The 19,093-nt window shown below is 38.7% G+C and overlaps 2 protein-coding genes and 1 long non-coding RNA gene across 5 annotated transcripts; all 3 read left to right on the top strand.

The window, feature by feature from the left end:
* Window positions 1-57: 57 nt before the first annotated feature.
* LOC106950080 (matrix-remodeling-associated protein 8-like) lies at window positions 58-18,264 on the top strand. Its single transcript, XM_015036730.1, has 12 exons — window positions 58-286; window positions 1,645-1,671; window positions 11,424-11,729; window positions 12,228-12,329; window positions 12,421-12,554; window positions 12,642-12,821; window positions 14,040-14,178; window positions 16,365-16,523; window positions 16,622-16,646; window positions 16,872-16,957; window positions 17,145-17,216; window positions 17,302-18,264. The coding sequence occupies exons 1-12, from the start codon at window positions 238-240 to the stop codon at window positions 17,322-17,324; spliced, it is 1,302 nt and encodes a 433-aa protein (XP_014892216.1). The 5' UTR covers window positions 58-237; the 3' UTR covers window positions 17,325-18,264.
* Window positions 1,688-11,230, top strand: LOC106950082 (uncharacterized). Its single transcript, XR_001425526.1, has 3 exons — window positions 1,688-2,034; window positions 4,053-4,063; window positions 11,220-11,230. It is a non-coding gene; the product is annotated as an uncharacterized LOC106950082 (long non-coding RNA).
* Window positions 3,550-8,790, top strand: LOC106950081 (synaptonemal complex protein 1-like). Of its 3 annotated transcripts, none has more exons than XM_015036732.1 (5): window positions 3,550-3,731; window positions 3,904-3,993; window positions 4,606-4,711; window positions 6,186-6,324; window positions 6,416-8,790. In XM_015036732.1, the coding sequence occupies exon 5, from the start codon at window positions 7,258-7,260 to the stop codon at window positions 8,533-8,535; it is 1,278 nt and encodes a 425-aa protein (XP_014892218.1). In that variant the 5' UTR covers window positions 3,550-3,731; window positions 3,904-3,993; window positions 4,606-4,711; window positions 6,186-6,324; window positions 6,416-7,257; the 3' UTR covers window positions 8,536-8,790. The 3 variants fall into 3 exon arrangements, 2 of the variants coding, with proteins under 2 accessions (XP_014892218.1, XP_014892217.1); XM_015036731.1 differs by having other exon boundaries at window positions 6,183-6,324; XR_001425525.1 differs by lacking the exons at window positions 6,186-6,324; window positions 6,416-8,790 and adding an exon at window positions 5,097-5,131.
* Window positions 18,265-19,093: the final 829 nt, after the last annotated feature.

Below are 19,093 nucleotides of genomic sequence, written 5' to 3'. Positions count from 1 at the left end.
GAGATATTGCACTTTAATAAAGTGATTGAAGGAGGGATTTTGAGACAGTGTCAGGTTACATTTACCGACTGAGAGCAGTTCGGTTCGGTCCTGCTTTGGTTCTCTTTCGCTGCTCCTCATCACTCTGTAATGTAACTAAGACAAATGCTGTTGCTGACCAAATCAAAGCAGGACCTGTTTTCCAAACTATCATCAAACGGGTAATTCACTGGCTTGAATTTTGTGTTGAGGAGGAGCATGATCATGAGGGATGGTGTTATTCTCCAGGCTCTTCTTTTCATCCACAGTAAGTAGGCTGAAGTTCGGCATTGTTGTACTTGTGTTGCGAAAGCTTATACAAAAGCAGCCATCTTTTGCTCGATTAATAAACGAAATCCCTTGCAAAATTAGATTTTTTTTCCCCGTTTCTCCAGGAAACTTGTCTCCACGGTCTAGCTATTAAAATGAAAACATGAAATTACTTTTATGACATCTGAAACACGTCATAAATTTGTTTCACATGTCAAAAAAAGTGCCGTGAAACGTAAAAGTTTTAAGGCACTTTTAAGGAAAGTGCTTTAAAACTCATAAATACATAATGAGGGGAAAAATACCCAAAGTACAAGTATTCATGAATGGATCTGAACTTTTAATCAGACTAAATCAAAGTACGTAATATGTGGCAGTTTGTCTTGAAGCTACTACAGTTGTTTTCAGCAGCTCTTTTTTTCTTTGCAAGACAGTTTAACACCAGATTGGATGGAGATTACTTTGAAAGTATTGCCACAGATTCTCAGCTGAATCTAGTTCTGCACTTTGACTGAACCGTTCTAACAGAACCATTAGAACGCTTCAGTCAGATGAATATCCATTGTTCTGGATTATCTCCAGGACAATCTCACCTATATTTTAGTTCCATCCATCTTACCGTCAACAAAAAGCAAGTTCCCCTTTCTAACTGAAGAAAAGAATCCCTAAAGCATGTTACTGCCATCACCATCTTTTAAGTCTGGTGGGTGTTCGATTTGCAGTTTTATTTTGTACTCCAAACATTCAAAGTTGGTGTTATCTCATCAAGTACTTTGGTCGACATATTCACCATGACATATTTGCTTGTAGCCCCCTCCACTCCTCCATTACACGTAGATTTGTGAAATGTATAGTTAGTAATTGTCCTGTCACCAGATTTTCCCCAACTGAGCCCGTTAATCTTTGCTGCATCTCCAGTGTTACCATGGAGCTTTTTGCCTGCTTCTGCTACTAAAGATCCCCTTGTTCGGCCTCTCAATGTTAAAGGTTAAAAGTTATGTCTTGATAGCTCTGCAGTCATGTCGTCATCATCTGGATCAAGCAGTTCTCTGTTAGGTAATAAAAACATTGGAGCAGGGGTGTCAAAAGTGTAGGCCGAGGGTTACTTTTGGTCCTTTTGTGTGTGGCCATTGATCACAATTCAATAATGACATAAATTTGGTTTGTCAATTCAAGCAGTTGCTGACACACATGTAAAAAACATGTTAGGATGAAGGACGTTCAGTAAAGCTCAATCAAACGCCCACTTGGACTTTAGTTTGTATTCTGAAACCAACAAAACATCCTGTTTCTGTTTGCTCATGTCTGTTTAAGGGATTAACGCATTTATTCCTCTCCGGTTTTATTTTCCCTCAGTCTCTGTGGCGTGCTTCTTCACAGCAGGTATGCAACTTGTGTGTGTGTGTGTGTGTGTGTGTTTGTGTGTGTGTTGGTATACATGGTTTAGCCTGCCTTTTGACCTGAATACATACTTGCGTTACATGGACCTAATGGTAATGCAAGGGCAATGCCAATGTGCTCATAAATCAAGGAGTGTATTTTAAATTTTGAGTATCTAAACAACACTTTTTCTCATAAATCTAAAGTTTTATAGGAACTATGCCAGTTTTTGCATGATGTGCACCATGTATTTGTACTTTTCAGTGAATAAACAGCGTGATATCTCACTTTCTTTAATTGTCCTTTTATACCATGTGACCTGAGATTTGTGTTTTCCACTGTATAACACAGCGCCGCCTGATTTCAGTGTATGAATTGCACTTTTACACACATTTTCATACACTACGCGCGCTTTTAGCCAGTCATCATCTGATTGGCTGGAAAAAACCTGTTGGCGTGTCTTATTGCCAAACAGTCCCAGACGCCAGGTTTTTAAAAAATTAAATCCTCACTTGAAGCCACAGCTCTCAATATGGACGTGTTGGTGGAATAACTGTGCACAGGTAAGCATTAATGATAAATAAAAAATAAATTTTGCCTACAAAAAGTTATTTACAAGTAAATAACTGCAAATGTAAGAATGATTTTTGAGCAAAATGAATTTTTGATTTTAATTTCGGTGACATGAAAGCTAACCAACTTATTTTGGATATTTACATCAAGTAACTTAGATATGTATGCTTTTATGACTGAAAATACCTACCTGAAGCAGTATAGTTTTTATTCCGAGTGTTTTAAAGTAAGAGACTAGCTTGGCTAGGAGAGCTAGCCTCCTAGCTAGACGAAACGTGTTTGATAAGTTGACGATGTTTGGAGTAGATGGTACCTGTGTGGTACCATACCCCAAACAGGTACCACCTAGCTTTTGGTGGTAAAAGCTGGGTAATAGACTTTAAGGTTTATCATTATATTTAACAATATTGGCAAACTGCTTGCTTTATGTTAGCTATTTGCGTAGTGACGTTCTGCTTGTTAAGCTCGTTAAGCTTGATTGCCTTTGGTCCTGCTGAAGAGCAAGCAGGAAATTAATAAGAAGTAAACACACAGGTTTCTGTGAAACTTGTTTATCTTTTGGAAAAGCACCAATGGTTGAAGGTTTTAATGAATGGCTGCAATAGGGCAGGTGCACCGATGGCTTTAAAGCTGTGTACTGTAATCAATTGGCTGACTTCAACTTAAATGCTGGAAGTGTAAACCAGGAGTCCTCAAATTCAGGTAAATATAGGCGTCCTTCAATTTTTAAATGTGTATTTGTACCTTAATTAGCTGAATAACCTCACATGCAGCCAAATTCTCCAGATTTTACCAAGTTTACCATGACAACCTTAAAGTTTTCTTGTTTGAATTCTACTTTCATGGAAAACTCTTGTAGTGAGTATGTTTGTGTCAGAAGTTTAATTAGAATGGCATATATGTAAATGAATATGTTTATATTTAAAATTCAATGTTATATTTTTGCAGTGTTGATGCAGCAAAAGAAGATGGCTCTCTTGGAAGGCTTATAAACGATGACAATATCAGCCCAAATGTCAAAACGAAGTATCTAACGGTGCAACAGAAGCCACATTTGTGTTTATTTGCAACTCAAGTTATCAAGCAGGGAGAAGAGATTACTTACAATTATGGGGACTCAGACTGGTCATTGCGACTCAAGGTACTAAAAAAAAATCAAAATTTATGAATCTTAAGACAATGTTCACTTAAGAAATGCACTAATAATGATGATTTACAACCGGAACCTTCTTTGTTTTACCATTCTTTTCACAACAATAGATGGCCCACAAATGTATAATTAATAATTACAGTATGATAGTATTTACGCAGTTTCCATAATTAGAAACAATTAAGTCAACCATCAGACTATTTTCTTTGCTACATCACAGAAAATCTTCTGTGGGGAAAAAATAGACAATCTTTTATCTTTTTCACAGGAGTTGGAGAAAGAAATATCTCAAAGTCCTGACTGTACTCATTCAACTTCTACAACTGACAACACAGAACAGGTACAGAAGTTGGGTTTTTATTTTGACTTTACCAAACATTTTGGCTGGATTTAAAACTAGTTTCCTTTCATGGGCGTTTGCTCTCATAGAGCGCCATTACTTAATTGAGGATATCTCCGTAAATAAGTCAAAGGCAATATGGTGTTGACTTGTATTTTATTTTTTGATTCAGATCAGAGCTGAAAATGACCAGGATCAGATGACAACCAGTGTCCCAAACAAGACAGATTCAGTCCTGGATTCACTCCCCATCAATTCAGAGGTATTTTATAATTAATGTGTAGCTAAATGATGTCAGTCAGCCAACCTGTTCTATTTAAGTGTGTCTGTGTGTGGACCTGAATGCCATGTGGTTTATAAAGACACTGGTTTGTAAGGACAGTCTCATCTCATGGTTTTTAGTTTGTAAGTTTAGTGAGTGTATGTGTGTGTTTCATGGTCAACTGCCCCAATGTGATACAGGAGGACCATATTGTATATGGGGACCTGGCGTTATTGAATTGATAAAAACATTTGTTTTGGTTCTAGTGAGGTTGTTAATATTGGTTTGACTTCTGACAAACGTTGACTTGGCATCCCAGAATATATTAGAATAAAATTTTAAATGTTGCCAGTACTTAAAAAAACACACACATACATATATATATATATATATATATATACATACATACAGATTTTGTCTTTATGTTTTTACCATACAATATTTTTAATTCAACAATTTAAAAGTTTTTAGGATCAGTTATTTTTTTATGACTGGCACCCTCTTTAAATATTTTCTCATTTATTATCCAATATTGAATAGAATGTACTTTAAATAAATATCAATAATACTATATATATGTGTGTGTGTGTGTGTTGAATTTTTTCCTTGTAGTGTCAAAAACATCACCTGATGTGCACAACATTATCTTCTTTGGAGAAGTGTACTCAGTGTTTTGGTCCTTGATCTTCATTCAAGTGGGTTGGCTACCAGTGTAAAGGTAAGATATTTAGTTAATTTGTAGCGTGAATTAAAGTGTTGCAAATAGGATGTATGTCTTTGTTGAACTGTTGACCATGAACAAATTTCATTTTCAGAATTGAGTATACAGATTTCAATACAATGAAATGTACATCATCATGGTGACTTTCAAAGCAGTGGAAGATTTCAAAGCGCCTTAAAACCTTTACCCTCAATCTTTATTTAAAACGGAACATAAAATTTTATCCAAAAAGTACAATTTTGCACATTTGAAAAAAAAAATAAAATTGTTAATCCATATTTAAATTTTTCATGTGATCTTAAAGTAAGGTGTAATGGCTTATTTGAGATTTTGAATTTTTTTTTTGTTTTGTTTGTTTTTTAACATTTACATTTCTTCACAGGTTGTTCAAAAGCCTGGCATTCACACTGCCTTAAAACAAATTACAAATGACAGAACCCTGAAATTCTTTTTTTGTGATCTTATTGCCATTAGTAGAACTTGTCTGACATCACCAATATTTGTAAAACTGATGGATTTAAATAAATGATATTAAAGTCAGTTTATATTTTACTTCTTTAATTTTATCTTTCTATTTTGTGTTCGGGAGTGCAAAAGTTGTAAATAAAAAATAAGTGACAATCCCTTCTTCTTTTTATTAACAGCTCACGTTTTTAATCATTTTATTAAAACATTATGGTCACTTTCTAAAACGTCTCTAACTTTTGTAAATCAAGTCGTTGCAAAATGTCTGGATTATGATAAGCAAGAAAATATCCAGCAGGAATGTAGAAACACAATGTTAGACAAGTTTCTTCTAATTAAATATCATTTCTACACTAGAATGGCCAATCAATTACAAGTGTATCATCCTAAAATATAAACTTTAAAACTTAAGCTGTAATGTGGTTTCACCTTTTGAAGTAAAATAATAAGAATCTATTTAATTTAGTGGTTATTGAAGAACATCAATGATGTGAATTTGATCAGCTTTTATAAATAAACAAAATTTATAATATTCTTCAGAATGTGTGTTCAGGTTGTTGTTCTTTTTACATTTAATATCAACATTAATTAAAAATATGATTTAAAATAATAATATAGAAAGGTTCTGCATCCTGTAGTGTAAAATTAAACTATAAATAATAAACACATATTTAAATCACAAATCCAAATAGATCAAAGTCTCTTTGATAACCTTAACATACCAGAAGAAACATAATGAGGATCATTGGAACATGAATACAGGTTACATTACAAAGATTTAAACCTTATATGGCTCAATGTATGGATCTATTTTATGTAAAATATTTGCTGATTTTGTGTGTTTTAGTTTATAACACCACATTTAGGGGACATAGAAACATTATAAATGTGACATGAACAACCAATAAATACATTATTTGATCTTCAGTTGAAATAAAAACTGAATATTGTCACTAGATGAAGTGTTGGCTGAATCATCTGTGTGTTTCCTGTTTCATCTCAGCAGGTGTGGATTTACATGATGTCGATGCATCGCTGCTCCTCAAGCTTTAAGTCCAAAGTGTGTTTGAGCTCCGACACTGAAACCTGCATCAGGATGAGGTCTCCAGTAGCTCTGATGGTTGTGTTGGGTTTTCTCACTCGGGGTCAGACTGACTTTTAAATTTAGCTATCAAGTTTTGTTTGAACTCAGATTTATTATTGTTTTCCTTTAACGTTGCTCATTTCTCTCTTCAGCATCATCTGCCAATAATTTTCTGACTCAGTCTGAACGATCAAAGTCAGTCAGTGTTGGAGCGACTGTGACCATCAGGGAAGTTCGGATATTGGTTCTGATCTCAGTTGATACTTGCAGAAACCTGGAAAGCCTCTAAACTTCTTATATATCAGGCTTCAAGTCGGTTCTCAGGAACTCCATCTAGATTCAGCGGCAGTACATCTGGTTCCGATTACACTTTAACCATCAGTGGTTTTCAGGCTGAAGATACTGGAGATTATTACTGTCTGGGTTACCATGGTAACAACGCATTCACACAGTGATTTATGGTCATACAAAAACCTCCTTCAGTCTGACTGAAGGCTGCAGGTGCAGAGAAATGATGGGAACTGGTTCAGTGAACACATCACAGAAGTTACCAAGTAAAACCATCAAATATCTAAGGTTCAAATCACCAACTATAGATTATTTGAAATTACTTTATAAATATGGATTATTAAGTTTCTAATGTTTTGCCTCACAAACACTAAAGAGTCTTTAGTTTTTACCTAAAGGCTTTTACATATGCAGGTTTCTAAAACGTTTTAGAAACTTTAAAGAACTGAAGATGACATGACGTTTGAATGTAAACAAGAATAAAGAGTGAGATATGTGGTGGTGGAATGATGTCACACCACCAGCAAAGGAAGATTCTGTGATGTCACTGGCAGTGCTGTCTGTGATGTCATAAACTGCAGAATTGTATGTAACACAATTCTGCATATTTTTCATTGCTTGCAATATCACTGACTAATTCAGACGTGCGCAAAGCTCTTTCAGATAGTTTAAAATCAACGATTTTAGTAATTGCATTTTAGAGAAAATGTCTGATACCCCAAGATACGGCAGTGGAGAGATGGAGCCCCATCTCTCCAACCCTGAAGACCTGTTCACACCTGCATACGATGCCTTGCTTGAGGAAATCCAACAACTGAGCTCCCTTCTGGAGATTGAGATCGCTGGACGGTGTGAAGACAACAAGAAACGGGCCCACCTGGAGGCAGAGCTGGAAGAGACCAAGCAAGAGTTAGAAAGGGAGAAAGCAAAGTGGAATCAGCAGCTAAAGTGCAAATATGAAATTGATATTATGGTGTTACAGGAACGTATAATTGAGGAGAGAAAAGACCATCTAAAGAAATCAGAGGAAGACATGGCACTGATTGACAACCTAAGAGCAACAAATGCTGTTCTCCAGGAAAACCAAACCAAAGAAATCCAATTCCTGCAAGGAGATAAGAAACGTTTGCAGAAAAAATTTAATGATATGAAACATTCCTACCATGAATTTATCGGCAAGTACGAAAGTGATGTTTCTGAACTGAATCGAGAAGTAGAAAGATATAAGCAGGAGGTTAGCCAGCTGAAATATGCCAACTTGGAGACAGTTGAGGAGAATCAGAAACTTATCAATGACCTGAGAGCTGAAAAGGAGGAGCTCTTACAAAATATGACAGGAGAGATCACAATTCTGAACAAAAGGGAAAAGTACATTCTTAATGAACTCGATCAAGTCCACTTTTCATACAAGGAACTAAAGATCAAGTATGAAAATGATGTCAAGGAATTGCAGCAGCAGGCTGAAACATACAAGCATATTATAAAGCAGAGGGAAACTGATCTTTCAGAAAGAGAAGAGAAAGAAAAGCTTATCGAGGCTGAGTTGGAGAAATTTAAAGATTTCTACCTGGAGCAAAACAACCGGTATGAAACTGATGTCACTGCACTAAAACAACAAGCAGAAAAATACCAACAGGAGATGAGTTGCATAAAAGAGGAGTTGAGAAAAGCAAAAGAGGATCAACTGCTTCAAGACAGAGAAGATAAAAACAACACCACCGTTTTAAAAGAGGAGGAAGATTCACAGAACCTGGTCGGCCTGATTAAAGATACAAAACAAGAGGTTTCTTCTGAGAAGGAATTCTTAGCAGAATCTTTGCCTGGTTGTTCAACGGATCTGGAACCCGAAGAGACCGAGACCACAGGAGAAACCATCCTGGAGGATTTGGATAATAAAGCTATGGATGGTAAAAAGAAAAAATCTAAATTTTCAATTTGGAAGAAAATATGTAGCTCTCTGGGGTTCAAGAAGCCAAAAAAGTGAAGGTAATAAAACTCAGATCTAATGTTCTTGATTTTGACTAGAGAAAAGATGGAGGTTGTTGCCTGTCTGAATGGGGCGCCCTGCGACCCTCCGTCAAGAGGAAATTTAAAACTTCAAGTCCCCCCACCTCCTCCATTAACAACTAGAAAATAGATCCCTTCCCAACCCAATTGGAAAAAACGTGGGCAACACGGTGGTGCAGCGGCTAGCGCTGCACCTTCACAGAGGCAGTCTGTGTGGAGTTTGCATGTTCTCCCCGTGTTTGCGTGGGTTTTCTCCGGGTGCTCCGGTTCCCCCCACATCTCCCAAAACATGACTGTCAGGTTAATTGGCCTCTCCAAATTCTCCCTAGGTGTGAGTGTGTGTGTGCATGGTTGTTTGTCCTGTGTGGTGTCTTTGTGTTGCCCTGCGACAGTCTGGCGACCTGTCCAGTGTTTCCCCCGCCTCTCGCCCAGAACGTTAGCTGGAGATAGGCACCAGCAACCCTCCCGACCCCACTGAGGGACAAGGATGTTAGAAAATGGATGGATGGATGTTTCAAAATGAGCTTCATGTAGTACCGAGGCTTGAATACAATTTCTTAATGTAGTATAGTTAATTATTTTTACGTCTTTCATACTCCTGCCAATTGATATCCATTACTGGACTTGACAGTGCCTATTGGTCGCTCTGTGATTCATTGTGTCCAGAAAACCATTTATCCCAATACAGGACAAAGAGAAATCTGTCATGAAAATATTAGTAGTGCCATCATTTGTTATTAGAAAACTGATGTTTGACAAATTCTCCATGATACAAATCTATAAACAATTTTGTTTCTGTTAGTTACAAGAAGAAGATACAAGAAGGGACGAATTTCTATTTATATTGGTCCATTGTTTTATTTTAAATATGCTGTAGAAGCCGTAGTTTGACGACTGTTATAAATATCACCACTTTTTGAGAACACAGGGGATTAGCTCAGTTTTTGTCGCTTGTTTTTAGGAATTGCAGCAGCTGCAGTGCGCTACAATAAAGCTGATAAACAGATGAAGAACCAAACTAGACAGAACCACTTCTGATTGTTTGCCAAGCCAAACATCCAATAAAAGTTCCACCAAGCCACTACTAAGGCACTGGGGTCATGTTTCTCAACACGGGCAAAACCAGGTTCAATGTCCAAACTTATTGATTGATCTTGATGATTTATTTTCCTCTTTAACCAAACAATTACAGAGGTCAAACTTTCATTTGTTCTCATGCTACCACTCTTGCTCTGGTAAAAACCATCGGCTCCAAACCCAAATGCCTGCTGGTCCTTCACCAGGCCCCTGCACTTATAGAAAGTGGACTGACCCACATTACTTCCTGTCTAAATTTAGAAAATAAATAAGAAAAATAATAAAACAAAAAATAAATAAAATCAACAATTATCAACCTACAAAAACTCTGTAAATCATACAAAAAATAGAAATTTAAGAATAAAGTAACAAAATTCAAATGGATAAATAAAGGAAAAATTGCTCCAACCACTTCTATTCTGCCTTTTCTTGCTCTGTGTGTTGGCATTACACAAAACCCTTTGCCATGGCAGACCGATAGACATGAGGCATTTTAAAGCTCATATAGGTAAAGGAAAACTTGCCACTAAAAATGAGTGCAATCACTGCAAGTTGGTTAAAGATCCTATGCTGGCTCAAAGAACAGCACAAAATATCAGGGACTTTGTGAGAAACCGTGGAATAACTGCTAAAAGGCAGGCACAAAAGAAAAAGCTCTAGATTTTATGTTAAGTAATCATTTATTCAAAAGGGTTCTGTTTTGTTCATGCTACTAAAACTGATTTTTTTTTGTTGCCTATCAAATATTATCTGTAAAGTCCCATGATGTAGAGGCTGTTTTCATGTAGTCATGTTAATAGGCAGAAAAGCTTTTTTTCTAATGGTGAGGCATGTTTCTGTTGTCCAGCATAAAAAAAATAATGGAAAAAGTGGCAGAATTTTAATTTAACATTGTTTTACTTATTTATTTATATTCAGAATACTTGGTAACAATCTGCACCCTTATTGTACTTTTCTGTATGTTTTGTTGCGGCACTTAAATTAGATTTTTTTTTTCCCCCCTTTGGTCATTTCAATTCCAGGTTTACTTTTATTTTTTAAAGAAAAATTATTGAATTATTTGGTCATATTTACCTAATAAAATTATGTTCTGTTAATGCTTTATGCTGTCAGGTTGTGTGTTTATGCTAATCAGCAGGTTTTTAAATATGACATAGTTGTCCCTTTAAAGTTCTCACATTACTTTATTTTGTTCTCATAAACCACAATTTGCTGATGTCCATATAACCCACCATGTGGTCAGATTGCTGAAACACAGGCTGTGTAGCTGCTATCTGAAACCTAAAGTGAGCTAAATTTTCTTCAGATTTGTTGCAGTGTTTTAAGCCATCTCCTGTTGCTCTAGCTATTTGGGAAAGGGTAGTCCATCTAAACCACCGCCAGGCCTGTTTGGCGAAAAAGGCAGGCTAAACCACATATATCTGTATAGGTGTGTGTGTGCGCGTTTGTTTGTAATACCTTGTGGGGATTATTTTCCTGACATATACTACATTGTGGGGACCAATTGCTCCTTGTGGGGACCAGAGCCTGATCCCCACAAGGGGGAACCCTGTTTTTGGGTCAGGGGTCAGATTTAGGGCTAAGGTATGAATTGAGTTTTGGTTAGGGTTAGGAAAAGGGTAAAGGTAAGGTTTAGGCTGTAGAAATGAATGGAAGTCATTGGCAAGTCCCCACAAATATAGTCACCTAAACATTTGTGTGTGTGTGTGTGTGTGCGCAGCTGTGATTTACATCTCTGCTTTTCCTCCTCTGGGGGAAGCGCTGAAGACATTCTGCTCTCTCTTCCAGTGTCCTGTCAGTCTGACAGCAGCAGCAGTGTGGTGGTGGCCGGCTACAACGTCAGCGGCCCCGCTGGGTCCAACCTGGTACTGCAGTGCATGAGTGGCCGCATGGTGTGGACTAGGGACAGGGCACGGGACAGACAGAGGGTGGTCCACTGGGACATGTATCGGGATGCCCCGGACTTTGCCATGGAGAGAGTGGTGGACATGTTCCCGGCTGGAGACCAGAGGCTGTACCACACCCACAATCTGAGAAGGGTCAGCCTCAACCCAACAGCCTTCAAGGATGGGAACTTCTCACTGGTCATCAAAGGTCAATGATTTGACTCTATGTTCTATTTTTTCCTACTCCTTTACTGGGGGGGGAGTGTTTCTGAAAAAAACTGAAGAGAGGACCTCTTCATCGTTCTTCAGCTCTTCATTTGTCTAGTTATCAGCTAAATCTGATAACTTGCCCTAAACTCCTAAAATTGTATTTTATGTCTGTCAAACTGTTCTACATTTGGTCCCATTTCTGAGGTTAAACTCAACAGATGGAAACAAAACTGTACTTATGATAGGTCACAAAAAAGTTTTTAAAAATCCAGTTTAAATTGCTTCTTTGAGCTGTTGTCTATTATGTGCCTGTTACTCCATTGAATTTAGGAACTCTTACATGCCTAAGTAGGTCATTAACTCGTGTCATGTTTATTGTCGTAATAAAGTTTGTCAGACGTTCTCAAACATTTAAAAACGATTTTAAAAAGGCAACAATTCATTTCCTGCTTCTCGGTGCGACGGCCGTCTCACCGTAACTGTACCTCGTTTGCAGACGTGAGGATGAACGACAGAGGCCTGTACTCCTGCAACCTCCACCATCTCTACTGCCACCTGCACGAAACAGTCAGAGTTCAGCTCAACGTGACCAAATCAAGTACGGCTCTCTGTGTCGTACTGACTTATGGTTCACAGCAGTGGGTCCTCTATAAGAATCCTCTTTCATGTCTTATCTTTTCACCCCGAAGAACGCAAGCAGCAGCGCTTCTGGGACGGACAGAAAGCGGTGTACGTGGTTCTGCAGGGGACCACCGCTGTGTTGCCCTGCATCAACCGGCGCAGCGTCTGGACAGACTGGAGCGACGAGGAGGAGGACCAGCAGGCGAGTGGATAAACAAGGTTCACGCAGATCTGCTGTCGTTGTTGTGCTACTGCATCCCGTTGACGGCGGGTTGTACAACATGACCAGGTTGTCCACTGGGACCGTCAGTCCCCGGGAGTCCAGCATGACAGTGCCGATCGGCTGGTGGACCTGTACGCCTCTGGGGAGCAGCGCAGCTACGGGCCTCTGTTCCTGCAGAGGAAGATGAACATCAGCAACAAGGCCTTCGCAGAGGGTGACTTCTCTCTAACAATAACAGACCTGCAGGTATGCATGTGTGTGTCGAGGTGAGAAACAAATCAAGCGTGTGTTCTTGCTACGGCCGGGAGTGCACACTCGATTAGAACAATCACAAGCTGAAATGTTGAGCCCTTGTGAGCCCTTGTGCAGCCTTGTGCAGAGAAGCTGGGAGCATGCAACCACAACATGGTGAGCACTCGGGTGAATAAAGTCGTGGATCAGGAGTTGCTACAACAGCAAGTAGAGGAAGGTTTCTGGCTGCAAGCTAGGAAATCTTAAAATCTCATGGCGATAAAATAAAGCGATGAGTCATAGAATGAGCTTTAATTGGTTAATTTGCACCTCTCCATAAGGAATAAACAAAGATTAAGAAATGTGGTGACACAATTTAGTTCTGTTCAATTCATTAAAGTCTAAGTGATTTAAAACAAATGTCATCTCAGCGAACCTTACAAGACGAACCTGTTCAGTTCAGATGATCATTTAATGCCAATTTATAATAGTGTAAATATTGAAAACTGTATAAATGTAGGTAGTAGCAACAATAGCTGTCCTGAAAGGAGACGAAGCTAAAAATAAAGGTGTTGAGCCAGGGATACTTTCTATGAATGTAAAAACAAATAGATAATACATAGTTAATGGGAGAAATAGCTTCATTAACCTTTTGTCCAGGGCAACCACACACCTAAACACAGGATCACTGACCATAAGTCATCAATACACATAGTTAATGGTAACAACAGGTCATTTGATGGCTCTCTCTGTGAAAAGGACATTTGAAACACTTTGTGCTAAACAAAGTCACTGTAATGGCAGCTAAACTAGTCAGTCACCTCAGGAAAACACAGTCAAATACATAAGCACTGGGCCGTACAAGTACAAAAAAATCAACTCAAGGGGAACCCAAAGGTAATGGCAGGAGTTATTGCAAAAATTTCATAGATGAAGATCAGTGGACAAAAATGGTAATGGAGGTCATGATAATAGGCCTAATCAGATAGGCCTATTATCATTACCTATCATACTAATTAGTATTAGTAGTACTAATTAGTATGATAGGTCTTGTCCTATCATACTATAGGACAAGGCCTCAGCAACTTTAGCTTTGAGTTTAATCAAAATGAAACGTTTTCAGCTTATCCCTCAAACTAGACAAGGCGTCTGCCTCACACACCTGAGGTCCGTTGATCTCTGTGCCTGTTTTACGTTGTTTGCAGTTTATTTTGTCTGTGTGTGTTGTGACAGCTTACAGACCAGGGGACATATTCCTGTCACCTTCACCATCATTACTGCGGCCTGCACGAGCGGAGAGAGTTTCGAGTCACGGTGGAGGCCCCTCTGATTCGGAGCACTCAGCCGGTCGTAACACTTCCCCGAGACAAAGGTAACAAATCTATCTTCTGTCTCCAGATTTTTATAGGTCAGTCCCTGCCCCCCAAGCAGACCAGATGTTTTAGCGCTTAACCCAACGGAGGCATTATACGCGCGTACATCTGGTCTTTCCTTCACTCTCGATTCTCTATCTCCTCTCGGACTTTCCAAACAACAAAGCAGCAGAGGAAGAATTCAACTTTTTTTTCTGAGGTTTTGTGTTTCTAGAGGGAAATATTTCTCTTTTTTTCCTTTTTTTTTTGGCCTAACATTAAACTCCTGACGCTATATTCACTCGTGTTGTACCGCATCCTAACTCACAAAGCTTCTCTTTCACAGTGGATGCTTCACACACTTGTCTTCACGATTTGCTGCGTGGACTTTTATGGATTTGTGTCTCGACAGCTTCCTTCGTTGCATTTCTTTGACAATGAAAATGTTTCAGTGTTCAAAGAACTGTCTATGTTTCCAGGAGGTCTAAACTTTCAGGAGCAGACGTATCAAAGAGTAAAAAAAATTAAAAACTCTTTGCTCGCAGCTGCCTACGTGCGCCTGTGTGAGCCAGCTCCTGTGTGTTTATAAGAGCATGCCAAGATGGCTGATCTCATTTCAGTGGAATCTTCTGACTGATGTCCAGCTACATCCGCAAAAATAATCCACCTCTCTTCCCGAGCTGCGACTGAACATCAAGGATTCCTTCTCGGGAATTAAACATATTTTATCCCAATGATTTATCTCCAGTAGTGAGTTTGTCTTCTTCAGCGGTCTGTCACAAAGTTGTGGGATCTAAACTGCTTTGCCGTAGTTTCTCTGGTGCAGTGTATACTTTGGCTCACCCTTTGCATTCTGCAAAAAGTTTCCCCTCTTCCTTTTTTCCACTTTTATCTTTCCTCTGCCCAGTTCCATTCCTTTGATGAACCAAATGCGCTGAGTTTTGAAGTTTAAACTTGGAAGATCGGATCGTGTTATCCGTCTGATCCTCCCGTCTGCACTTCCTCCTCGTACGTTTAAGGCCCGACTACCCAGCTCATGTCCTTATGTTTGCAAAACCATTGTGAAACTCAATGGAAAGGTCAGACGACTTGTATTAGTTTTAAGTGCAGTACAGCACAGACAATCTGGGTTTGGGGATGTTGGGGCGAGGTCGTCTCTGAAGAGATTTCCCACTCTCTCCTCCCACTCATGCTCTCTCGTTTATTCACCCCTCTTGCCTTTTTTTTGTGCTTATTTTATGTTTTACTGCCAGGAAAAATAAATCACAGTGTTACACCAGTCTGGATCTGATTTTGACTCGCGTATGTTGAGTCTGAGGTCCACAGCTGCTTCCTGATTTACACTTTTTTTTTTGAGAAGCTAATTGAAACCAGGCCCTTTCTTTAGCCTCTGCTTCCCAACGCCCAGCAGAACCTCACATAGCGCAGTGATGTCTGCTGAGTGAAAACTCTTCACATCCTTTTTTGTGCTTTCAGTTTGCATTTTACAAATTTTGAAGTGTGATATTCATTTATCTTCCAGCCTTTTTTTTTTTTACTCTTAACCAATAATTAAAATCCAGATCCGTCACTACTCACTTAATTAGTAGTAAATACTAATAGTCGTCCTGTTTGTGATTTAATTTGATTTCAAGTCCTACTTCACCTTAGATCAGGGGTGTCAAACTCCAGTCCTCAAGGGCCGCTGTCCTGCAGTGTTTAGATGTGCCACGGGTAAAAAACAGTGGAATGAAATGGCTTAATTACCTCCTCCCTGTGCAGATCGGTTCTCCTGAGCCTTGCTAATGACCTAATTATGCTTTTCAGGTGTGGTGCAGCAGAGGCACATCTAAAAGTTGCAGGACAGAGGCCCTTGAGGACTGGAGTTTGACACCCCTGCCTTAGATCCTTTTCCTTCCATTTCTCAAATTGCACAATTTTTTATTTTATTTTATTTTATTTTTTGGTCTGTCAGATAAAATACATCAGTTTGTAGTTGTAACATGGAATAGAAATAATTTTGCAAGGCATTATGGGAATTCACAATGAAAAGGTACGTGTGCTAACTTGAAATTTGAAAGTTCTTTTCCTTCTGCGGAAGAAAACAAAAACAAAGGCAAAAAAAAAAATCAATGAGTCTTTATATGAGATTCATCTGCAAAGATTGCTGCTAGCTTGTTAAATGCAAGTAGAACCAGCTGACATTTTCTCACCGTGTAACACTCAGACACCAGTAAAGCTGACGCACCGCAAGTCATCAACTTCATCCTGCCAGACCAAAAACACCACTTTCTCCTGCCGCTCGTCTACGTCCTCGCCTCCTTCCTGCTTCTGGCGTCCTTTACGCTCGTTGTCGTCCTCGTCATGAAACGACGTAAAGCCAAAGGTCTGATCTAACGTCTGTCAAACTGATTCTCTTTTAGTCACTTAAAACTTCATGTTCTTATAAAATGTTTTCTTTTTTTTTTTTTGTTATTATTTTAGATTTCTCTCCCAAAGTTTCTGTTAGGTAAGTGCTTAATAAGACATTACTGTGAAATGGAAGAAAACTCCGAAAAGTGTTGTATTTGTAAAAAAAAAACAAACAAAAAAACGATCAAGGCATGCTTCTTTCCATTTTGCAATTATGGATGACTGTGTTAAAGTAAAATCCCAATAAAAACGTAATAAATAAAATGTTACTTTTGCTATCTGTATCTTTGACTCCGAGTCTGATGTTTTCTCGCGGTGACAGGTCCAGCAGAAGTCCCAGCAGCTCAGATGAGTATGAGATAGACATCGGTGAGGTGGACACATTCACTCGAGAGGAGAAAGGATTTGGTAAGCTTACGGCGTCTTGTTCTTTGGCATCCTTTGGAGCACTGAGTGGAGAAGTGAGGGACTTTTTTTTTTGTGCACAACTTTCATAGTTTGCCGTTAAAAACTACAACTGTGAAGGTGGACCTAGGGAGTGTATTAGAAACAGTCCTCTCACAGGGCATAAAACTTCATAACTCCCTTTGTTTAGAATACAAGAACAACCTGCTAAAAGAAAACACCCTGATGAAGGCCCAGCCAAAAGTCATTGATCTTGACAAAGGTATGCTGACGCTCTCCCAAGTGAATCATCTTGAATCCCCCCTTTGTAGTCCCCCCTAACCCTGGTTTTGTTTTGCTTCCTGCAGAGATCCAGAAGTTTTCAAAGTGAGACAGAAGCGAAATCTGAGTCACTGGCGGGTCCAGAGGCTGCATTTTCTCTAGACAAAAACACATCCACATTACCCTCTGTCGTAGCCAGAGGAAACCAAGCTGGATTTTTTTTTTCATTGGGTTTTGCCATCACTGGAACAAAAAAAAAAACAAAACAAAAAAACTTTGCTACAGACCTGCCGTGTTTCGGCACAAAAAAAGACGTTCTTTTTAATTATGGTGAGTTTCAGTGAAGACACGGTGCAAATCGAGCCCTAAATGGTACGTAAAGAAAGCATGTAGATAAGCTGAATGGTAAGCAGGTCTCGTTTCAAGATGCTTCTGTTCTTAAACTTTTGCTTTGTTCTTTACGTCGCTTAACGAAGTTAGACGGACTGAAGCATTGCTGGAGTGTCACAAATGTACGCTGCACAACAATTTTCATCGACTTCTCTTTTAAAGATTCAAAAATAAGAGCAGTTTTACGCTTAACGCCACTGCTTTGTCACTAACTCTTTAAATATCAAACATAAATTACTCCATTTATCCACAGCTATAAATTGAAGGTGGACAAGAGAAACCAATGAGCAGAGGCTTCTTCTTCTAACAGCAGACTCTTCCGTTTGTCTGATTGTTGAATGTTTATTCTCGTCTTGTATCATGGCATCTTGCTGTGCTTTAAGCATTCTGCGTTAATTAATCATTTTAGATGTCATAAAGACACACTTTAGTTTTACTTTGTACAGTTTTAGTCCCTGGTCATGGGCTCCCCCTAGTGGGGCAGCATGAGTACTAACATCCATCCCAGTGGGACAACAGATACTTTTTTTTTCTTTTTGCTAAAATGATGTAAACCAGCTTTTTCTTTGTTCGGTTTAGTGCCGTCTATAATGAATGTCGTTTGTGCTGCTGCACTTTAATGCTCGTACATTCAAGGAATAAATAAATGAGGAATTTTACATTCGGTACTTTATTTCTTGGTAATGTCTATTCACTATGCAATATTTTGAAACTCATTGTGCGCGTTGGTCTCTCCGCAATTCAAAGATTTCACGTATAAAATTTCTAGACAAAGTGTATATTTTATATAGCGTCGGAAAACACGCAAGTGGGATTTGTGTGTTGTAACGCAAACTAGCGCATCAATGGGTTGTGGAAGCAAAATTGAAGGCTTGAGTCGTCAATTTTCTCTCCGAACGGAAAAAAAAAATCAGAAAAAAGTTTTGGGTTTTTTTGTGACTTTTACTCCAGTTACACTAAATGAAAACTACCTTCAGAAATCACCTGAGTGAAAGAGCAATTTAATATCAGTATGAATCTGTTTTGAGGCCCTTTGAAGTTTTTTGAGTTCCTCAGTTTTTTTTTTTTTTTTTTTTTTTTGTTCATTTTTTGTTTTTTGAGAATATTAGTGAATAAACAGCATCATGAAGACTGAGGAACATAGCAGACAGGGCGGGGGGGAAAAAATTAAGTGATGTTTAAATCAGATCACAAAGCAACTCGATAACATAATTATTAGTTATTCAATCCACATATCTGGCATTAATGCAAAGTAGGCAAGAACAAAAGCTGGTGTTTAAAGTAAACCACACAAAGTCTCATTTGCAGTTTACGCCGAATCCAAGCCTTTAGCCCAAATGCAAGCATGAAACACAGTGGTGGTGGCGTCATGCTGGTGAGGCTCAGCAGTGGCATGGGAAGACATAGCGAAATAGAGGGAAATCCTGGAGAACACCCTGTAAGAGGTCTCAAAAGTCTTCAAACTGAGATTACCTTTAAGCTGCAGCC

This window comes from Poecilia latipinna, unplaced genomic scaffold, assembly GCF_001443285.1.
Source record: "Poecilia latipinna isolate Pla-1442-1.1 unplaced genomic scaffold, P_latipinna-1.0 Scaffold377, whole genome shotgun sequence".
In the NCBI taxonomy this organism is placed as follows: domain Eukaryota; kingdom Metazoa; phylum Chordata; class Actinopteri; order Cyprinodontiformes; family Poeciliidae; genus Poecilia; species Poecilia latipinna.
The sequence above is the reverse complement of the archived record's forward strand: the minus strand, read 5'-3'. Positions and strand labels throughout refer to the sequence as shown.